At 48.7% G+C, this 8697-nt stretch overlaps 1 protein-coding gene across 1 annotated transcript in view; it reads left to right on the top strand.

Annotated features, from left to right (window-relative positions):
• Positions 1 to 8691, top strand: part of LOC103396818 (supervillin-like) — a 21486-nt gene extending 12795 nt beyond the window's left edge. Inside the window, 23 exon segments of the mRNA XM_025052458.1 lie at positions 8 to 70; positions 1011 to 1088; positions 1742 to 1889; positions 2267 to 2377; positions 2495 to 2575; positions 2671 to 2848; positions 3034 to 3212; positions 3302 to 3477; positions 3556 to 3693; positions 3772 to 3919; positions 4107 to 4252; positions 4343 to 4518; positions 4629 to 4776; positions 4886 to 5165; positions 5255 to 5406; positions 5490 to 5595; positions 5777 to 5984; positions 6061 to 6194; positions 6369 to 6524; positions 6609 to 6752; positions 6835 to 6956; positions 7281 to 7436; positions 8359 to 8691. Of these exon segments, the coding sequence (XP_024908226.1) occupies positions 8 to 70; positions 1011 to 1088; positions 1742 to 1889; positions 2267 to 2377; positions 2495 to 2575; positions 2671 to 2848; positions 3034 to 3212; positions 3302 to 3477; positions 3556 to 3693; positions 3772 to 3919; positions 4107 to 4252; positions 4343 to 4518; positions 4629 to 4776; positions 4886 to 5165; positions 5255 to 5406; positions 5490 to 5595; positions 5777 to 5984; positions 6061 to 6194; positions 6369 to 6524; positions 6609 to 6752; positions 6835 to 6956; positions 7281 to 7436; positions 8359 to 8445 (3315 nt within the window). The 3' untranslated portion in view covers positions 8446 to 8691.
• Positions 8692 to 8697: the final 6 nt, after the last annotated feature.

The following is an 8697-nucleotide window of genomic DNA, read 5'->3' on the forward strand; positions in this document are numbered from 1 at the left end:
CCCTCAGGAGGAAGGGGTGGTGGTGGTGGTGCAGGACAACTCCGCTGTGTCTGGCTCTGAGCAGCTGTGGGTAAGAGTGTGAACCAATCAGCTTCAGCAGAGAGCTGTGTCGACCAATCACGGCCCTCGATCAGATGCTGCGTGATTTAGATTTTTTCTGTTTTTTTTTTTTTAGTTTTTTTTTTTTTTTAAATCTTTTGGCTGCAGCAGCATGGCAGTTTGACTAACTTAAAACAAAATGATTTTTTTTCAACAGTCACACAGACATTCACAGGAAACTTTAGATAAAAACTGAGGAACTGACAGGGATACAGGGGCGAGGATACGATATTGAGTAAAGACTCTGCTGCTGTTCCATCTGAACATCAGTTCCTAACTCTGGAACAGAGGGATCTACATTTGGAATCACTAGAGAAGAAAGAAAAGAACAAGAACATGAACCAACACCAGGAATGTTGGACTGGGAGTTGGGGAGAAAGAAGCAAGAACTGATGGAGGAGGAGATTGATACGGGATCAAGAGAGGACAGATCAGGATATGTTCTTGCATCACTAGGAACAAATAAGTTCATTTCACTTTGTTCTCAGCCTTTACTTTCAATCCAATCTGTCATATTAATTGTTTTCTTATCTATTATCTTATAAAAAATGGTCATAAACACAGCGTGAAGCGTAAAGAAACAAATTTCTCTGATGTCAAATCATGGATTCATTCAAATTTGAATTTGAATCTAGATTATTTTACTACTGGCAGATGTTTTGTGACTAACAGCTGATTCACCTCTGAGTGTTCTGGTCTGTGAGAACTCTGCTGTGGAGATGATGCTGAATCAGCACGTCATCATCTCACTCCTGAGTCAGTTTGACTTCAGAGTCAGTTCTCGTCTGTGCTGCTGCTGCTGCTGCAGCGACCCACAGCTTCCATCATTTCCAACATCTGCATGTTTTTCTATACTCATTTCCTCCCTTCCTCTCCTCCCCCCTCCTCTCACCCACCTCTCCATCCTCCAGGAGCCTGTCTTCTCCTCCACCTACTCTCCTTCTATCTCACTCGGCCAAAAGTGTCAGTACGTTGACCACCACGGTCAGGTAAGGGCGTGCACCACCGCGCGCTCCAGTGGGCTGCATGTGCCTGACTCCTGTTTCCTGTTTCCTGTTTCCTGGTTTGAAGCTACCATGTGGATTGATTGAACATGTCTTGAAGTGTCTTCAGCTCCTACTGTGAGGTAGAGAAGCAGCGATTCTCAACCTCTGTGCCGTGGCACACTAGTGTGCCGTCAGAGGTCATTAGGTGTGCTGTGGAAAAATTATCCAATTTCACTAACTGGGCTGAAAACGATTATTTATTTATTGCACGTAATTTTTCTTTGCTCATCAAAGCATGATAGGCAGAACAACTAAATCATCTTCTGCTAGGTGGCAGCAGACGGTTATGAAAACTAAAAAAAAGATCAGAGATGTTGAAGAAGATCTTTGTGAGTGTCTTTCTTCAATTCCTGCCAGTTTATCAGCGTTGTCTTCAACTAAACAGGCCCAGAGTTTAGTCAATAACCAGGTCATTAAAACTAGAAGATTATTATATTTCATTACATCGGCTTTTTGTAAGATCTTTGTTTGGTGGTTTGTCGTGGCTAAAAAAAAAAAAATAGTTGTGAAACACTGCTTTAAAGCCGTGCATGAACCTCCTGAACCTTTGACCTCAGCTACAGCGACTTTGACCTTTATCTCTGGTTTGTGTGCAGAAGACAGGGGAGGAGATCGAGGCTCAGATGACCATCGAGGAGAGGAAGCAGCAGATATCCAACCGTGAAGAGGCCTGGAAGACCAAGGGCAGGGGGGCAGCTAACGACTCCACCCAGTACACGGTGGCCGCACGGATGGTCAAGAAAGGTAGGAATTGGCAAAGAAGACGTTTTTACAGTTGGAAACAACAACAAAAAGTGTTTGTTGTTGTTGTTGTGGCCTGAGCATCAATGACAACAAGTCATTTTGGCCTGAGCATCAATGACAACAAGTCTGTTCACTGTACAACCAGACTTATTTACTTGGTGAGTGTACGACACGTATCACGATACAGGGACTACGATAAACTACGAGATTAGTCCCAGTGTGATCCTAGTCTGAGACTCTGTTCCATCTGAACATCAGTTCCTAACTCTGGAACAGAGGGATCTACATTTGGAATCACTAGAGAAGAAAGAAAAGAACAAGAACATGAACCAACACCAGGAATATTGGACTTAAATGTTTGTGTTTTGTGTCCACAGGCCTGGCAGCCCCGCCCCCCACCTCCTCCTCCTCCGTCATCAGCCCCGTCCTGTCACCAGTCTCCAACAAACTGAAGAGCAACATGTTGGCTGTGACCAAACCCCAGGAGGGTGAGGAACACTGATGACATCACACTCTTACAGTCACCACGACACTGTGGCTGAGACAACACGTCAAATGAACTCTACTGAAAAAAAAAAAAACAACAACATCATTGTTTTCTCCAGAAATCGAAGCTCACCCAGACATGGAGTCGGACAAGAAACTGGACAAGTTGGAAAGTTTCCTGGGACGTCTGAACAGCAAAGGTTTCTCCTCACACCTTCGATTTGAACTCTAGGTTGTTTTTTGTTTTTTTTTTGCTCTGACGTTAAGCTCCTCCCTCCTCTGACCTCCTGATCAGTGGCAGGTCTGCAGGAAACCACGCTGACGGTGACTGAAAAGGCCGTGAAGGAGGTGATGAAGCTGGATGACGAAATCTTCTCCAAGTTTTACAAAAGAGTCGCAGAATTCCCACGCATGCCGACCAGGATCGAGATCAGCGAGGACTTTGACAGCATCTTTGGTTCTCAGGCCCCGAAGTAAGGATAGAGGAAATAACCTAGTAGTCCTAGTAGTAGTACTGCAGTAGTACTGCAGTAGTAGTTACAACAGTAAGGTCAGACTATGAGGTCGTATCTTATTGTCCTGAACTGAAGAGAATAATTTTGTATAAACCTGCATCAGTTGAATTCTCAGTCCGACTCTCGGTCTCCTCTTCCCACAGGTTGATATCTGCCATGGTGGAGCACAAACGCTCCGTCCGTCCATCCAGGAACGTGCAGGCGTCCAGAAACCCTCTGAAGATGTTGGCGGCCAGAGAAGACATCAGACAGGAGTACACGGAGCAGCGACTGAACGTGGCTCAGCTGGAGAGCAAGAGGATGAAGGCGGAGAAGAGCGAGGGTACGTACGCCTCCACAGCACTGCCTTTTCAGTCCGCCGCCACGGGGTTCTCAGGTGTTTTTCTGCCCCCGCTTCCTTTCCGTCCGCAGTGGCTAGAACCTCCGACTACTCTGAAGCTGCTCTGGCAGGACTGGCCAGCAACGAGAACTTCAGCAGCGTGAGTCTGCGCAGCGTCAACCTGTCAGAGCAGGTCTCCAACAACAGCGCTCTGCCCTACAAGAGTCTCATGCTGATGCAAATCAAAGGTAAAAAAAAAATCATTTGAGTCTGAGTCGTTTCACAGATTCATTTCTACAGCCCTAAAAAAAAACAAAAACAAAAAACCACCGACTTCTGCTCTCAGGCCGCCGGCCACGTTCAGACCAGGTTAGTGGAGCCCAGAGCATCGTCGCTGAACAGTGGAGACTGTTTCCTGCTGGTCACTCCAGAGCACTGCTTCATCTGGATGGGGGAGTTTTCAAACGTGATCGAGAGGGCAAAGGTCAGTGGTGCCTGACCCTTGTGTTGATTTTCTCACCGAGTCCCAAGGTGTAACAGTTGACCTTTGCCCCAACAACAGGCGATGGACATGGCCACCTTCATCCAGACCACAAAGGACATGGGCTGCAGGGCGAACCAGGTGCTGACCCTAGAGGAGGGGGTGAACCCTCAGGGTCCAGACCACCAGCAGTTCTGGACCGTCCTGGGAGGACAGGCTTCATACCAACGTGAGGAGAGGACAGCCGGGTTGAAATGTCTTCATGACTTCAGTTTCAGAATAAAATCTTTATTTAACTTAATCTGTAGGGTGGTTAGTGCTGTGGCCTTACAGAAAAAAAAGGTCACAGGTTTGATCCCGAGTGGAAACTGGGAGTTTTTTCTGGGTGAATATTTTTTTTCTCTACCGTCCTGTAGCTGCCGGTCCACCAGAGGAGGACGAGCAGTTTGAAACCGCGATCGTTGAAACCAACTGTATCTTCAGACTGTTGGACGATAAACTGGTGCCCGACGATGACGAGTGGGGGAAAGTTCCTCACTGTTCTCTGCTGACGTCCAGAGAGGTCAGTCCTGGTCACCGTGACTCTGGAGAACTCTGGTCCGACATCTGTTGACGTCCTGCTGTCTGTGTCTGTGTCTGTGGTTCTGAGCAGGTGCTGGTGTTCGACTTCGGCAGCGAGGTGTACGTGTGGCACGGTAAAGAGGTGACGCTGGCCCAGAGGAAGGTGGCGTTCCAGCTCGCCAAGCACCTCTGGAACGGAATGTTTGACTACACCTGCTGCGACGTCAACCCACTGGACCCCGGAGGCTGCAACACGCTCATACCCAGGTCAGAGGGAGGGGCTTAAATCTGGCGGTTATCAGAGCAGCGACGGCTGCGAGGTTCAGTCTGATCTTCTCTTCTCCACCCCATGTCTCCGTGTCTCCGTCTCCACACAGAAAAGGCCAGGGTCGTCCTGATTGGGCCATTTTCGGCCGGCTGACTGAGCACAACGAGACCATGTTGTTCAAGGAGAAGTTCATGGACTGGACCGAGATGAAAGCACAGACACCAAAGGACGGCTGTGATCTGGTCCCAGAGCTGAAGGTACCACAGATCCATCTGTTTGGTTCTAAATCTGAGGCTCACGCCCAGGCTGAGGCACAGCAGCCACAATAAAAGAACTATTCTTCCTTTTGACCTGACTTCTACCCAGGAGGCACCGGGCCGCGAGTGCAGGCCCTACGACGCCAACCTGATGCTGCCCGTGCTCCAGTCGGCCATTTCCACCATCTTGGACGGTGTAAACGTGGGACGAGGTCACGGCCCCGTGGAGAGCGAGGACCACATGAGGACCCAGGAGATCGTCACGGTGTCGGTGGACGTCTGGCACATCCTGGAGTTTGACTACAGCCGTCTGCCGCGCCAGAGCATCGGCCAGTTCCACGAGGGAGACGCCTACGTGGTCAAGTGGAAGTACATGGTCAGCACCTCAGGTCAGTCACCGTCTGTGAACCGCGGGCGTCGTCAGAACACCGTCACTCTGTCGGGATTCAAACCAGTCACTCTTTGTTGTGTGGCCCAGTCGGTCGGAGGCAGAACCCCGAGGTCAGAAGCACCGGAGCGGGGAAGGAGAAGTGCTGCTACTTCTTCTGGCAGGGCCGACACTCCACGGTCAGTGAGAAGGGAACGTCAGCGCTGATGACGGTGGAGCTGGACGAGGAGCGAGGAGCGCAGGTGAGAGGAGCCCCCCCCCACACACACACACATATATGTGAATATATAAATACACATATGTGTGTGTGTGTGTGTGTTGACAGGTTCAGGTGCAGCAGGGGAAGGAGCCTCCGTGTTTCCTCCAGTGCTTTAATGGAGGGATGATCATCCATGCAGGGAAACGGGAGGAGGAGGAGGAGAACACTCAGAGTAATCTTCTACTTCCACTGTTTCCACAAAGTCTTCGGCCTCAAGTCTGATGTCGTTGGGCCTTTAGTTCAATGTTGTTGATCATTTAATAATTAAATAATAATGTTTAGATTTTTAAAACAACACGTAAAACAACAGAGAGACGTTTGCCTGATCATGTGACCCCCTCCCGTGCACCCAGGTGAGTGGCGTCTGTACTGTGTGCGGGGCGAGGTGCCTGCAGAAGGCCACCTGCTGGAGGTGGCGTGCCACTGCAGCAGCCTGCGCTCCAGGGCCTCCATGATTCTGCTGAACATCAACAAGGCCGTCATGTATCTGTGGCACGGCTGCAAAACTCAGCTTCACACCCGCGCCGTGGGAAACACGGCGGCCCAGAAAATCAAAGAGCAGTGAGTTTGGAGCCAGACTTCAAATCCCCTCTGGTCGGGTTTTTTTTTTTTTTTTTTACATTGTTTCTCTTTTCAGGTGCCCCCTGGAGGCAGGTCTGCACAGCAGCAGTAAAGTCACCATCCTTGAGTGTGATGAGGGGGTGGAGCCCCCTGGATTCTGGGAGGCTCTGGGCAGGAAGGACAGGAAGGCTTATGACTGCATGCTCCAAGGTGAGAGGTCGGGTCATGACCCCTGATCCACAGGGAGAAGGAGGTGGAGCCTCATCTCAGTTCAGTCAAAAAAGGACAGAATTATGTTGACAGTTCCCCGTGGAACCGTCCATCCATCGGTTCTTCAGGTTCCTTCAATTAATGCTCGGTGTTTTTGTCGAACTTTTTTTCCAGATCCTGGTAAATTTAACTTCACTCCACGACTTTTCCAGCTGAGCAGCACATCTGGAGAGTTTGTGGCCACGGAGTTCTTCCACCTGTCCAGAGCTGCAGAGCTGGTCAGTTCACTGCCCTTCCTGCAGGAGGACCTGTACAACGCAGCACAGCCTGGTCTGACACACACACACACACACACACCACGTTTGTCTGCGAGGGATAAACACCAACTGTGTTGTTGTTCTTCTTCTTCTGCAGCTCTGTTCCTGGTGGATAACTTCCATGAAGTCTACCTGTGGCAGGGCTGGTGGCCTCAGGACGCTGAGAGCATCGGCTCGGCCCGGATCCGCTGGGACGCTGACAGGAAGTGTGCCATGGAGACGGTACTGCAGTACTGCAGAGGTACGGTACCACAGCACCGCGTCTCTCTACGTAGTCTAATAATTTTTTTTAAAATTTTCTCTTCATAATTTTTCTCCTCCAGAGAAGAATGAGAAGAAACCTCAGAAGTCCTATCTGATCCACGCCGGTCTGGAGCCGCTCACCTTCACCAACATGTTCCCCAGCTGGGAGCACAGAGAGGATGTGGCTGAGATCACGGAGAGGGTCAGCAAACACACACACACACCGACACACACACATTTTTCATTATTCTAATAAAAAAACACACCACGAATCAGTTTAAAATCAATCACATCACGGTGTAAGGAGTAAACTGTGTCTCAAAAGTCACTGGTCAAACCATGACACTACACACTCTAGTCCAGTAGGTGGCGGTATGTGCCTAAAAACGAAGAACCCGTTTCACAGACACCAACATCAGTTGTAGTTCACCGTCACAACCTCACTGCTGATTGGTCCAAATAGTCAGGCCTAAAATTAAATGCATAATTCTCTGTTCTCTCTCTCTCTGCTGCCTCTGGTGGTCAGGAGGCAGAGGTCTGTAACCAGATCATCCTGGTGGAGGACGTGTTGGCCCGGCTCAGTCAGAACATCTTCCCTTTGGATCAGCTCCAGTCCCGGCCCCTCCCTGAGGGAGTCGACCCACTGAGACTGGAGGTCTACCTGACCGACCAGGACTTTGAGGTCAGTGCTGACCCTGACCCTGACCCTGACTCTGACCCTGACCCTGACTCCATGTGCTGTGCAACACTTTTTGGGCAGGTGCCTGCAGTACCGTTCACAGCCTCTAGGTTTTTTTTTAATTAAAAGCTAATTTAAAAATGACAATATCAAACACCTTAGACTGCAGAAGGGTTATTTTATCTTAAATGATAATAAAACTAAGAAGGTTTTTTTATTTTATCTTAAATGATAATAAAACTGCCTTGCCCGTGGGGCAGGTTGCTGGTCTCCCACAGGGAGGCGACCCCACCTTTGACCACCACCACACTTAACTTTATACACAGTACACACAGTACACACTGACTGAAGTTTTGGCCCAGTACTGTACCTCGACTACATCTCCTCCATCCTAACTCATCTAAATCTCATTTACAGCCCCACCTGTAGGTGAATTCAGGTAAGACATGAACCACCAACATGGAGACTTCTCCACAGCATGTCAGCACTTCTGTCTTCTTCACTCACAGTCAGTCACTCCACCTGTTCACACCTGTTCACACCCGTTCACACCAGACTGTTCCTCCGATCGAGGAGAGATTTTTCAGCACAAGGAAACAAATTAAATTAAAATAAAATCATTAGTAACTGAACGGCAGATTTCATGGACAGCTCTTGGTCAGACCAGTAGTCGTGTTAATGATCCTGTTAATTAGTTTAATTAGAGACATTTACACAGATGTGATGCTAACGTGATAAACGAGACATTTATTGGAGCCACTTGATTTTATCTCTTCCCAAAAAACTGATTTTCTGCCTCAACTGCGCCACCTCTGTTCTTCTACACCTCTCTGCTGCTGCTGCTGTTTTCTTCTTGACAAACCCCCCCCCCAACATGACCCCCCCTCCGATTCATAATGATCTTTTTTGGATCTTTTTCTTACAGAAAGCGTTGGAAATGACAAGAGAGGAATATGAAAGTCTGCCAGGGTGGAAGCAAGTGAACTTGAAGAAGGTCAAAGGACTGTTTTAGATGAGATGTAGACGGTGTGAGAAGTGGAGGAAAGTGAGTGACGGAGACGCAGGAATATAATAATATGGTGGTTGAAAAGGACAGCGTTGACAGACAACATCCACAGGAGGCAGGATGTGGACGAACTCGTCTCTCTTCTAATTATCTTTTACATTTTTTCATGAAGTAAAAATAAACTCCAGACGTTTTAGGTGAAGGTTTAAAACTCAAACCCTGCTGTGGTTCCTCCATGCTGTGGCTGTGGCTCCCCCC

The sequence above is a fragment of the Cynoglossus semilaevis genome, chromosome 20 (assembly GCF_000523025.1).
Source record: "Cynoglossus semilaevis isolate Cse_v1.0 chromosome 20, Cse_v1.0, whole genome shotgun sequence".
In the NCBI taxonomy this organism is placed as follows: Eukaryota; Metazoa; Chordata; class Actinopteri; order Pleuronectiformes; family Cynoglossidae; genus Cynoglossus; species Cynoglossus semilaevis.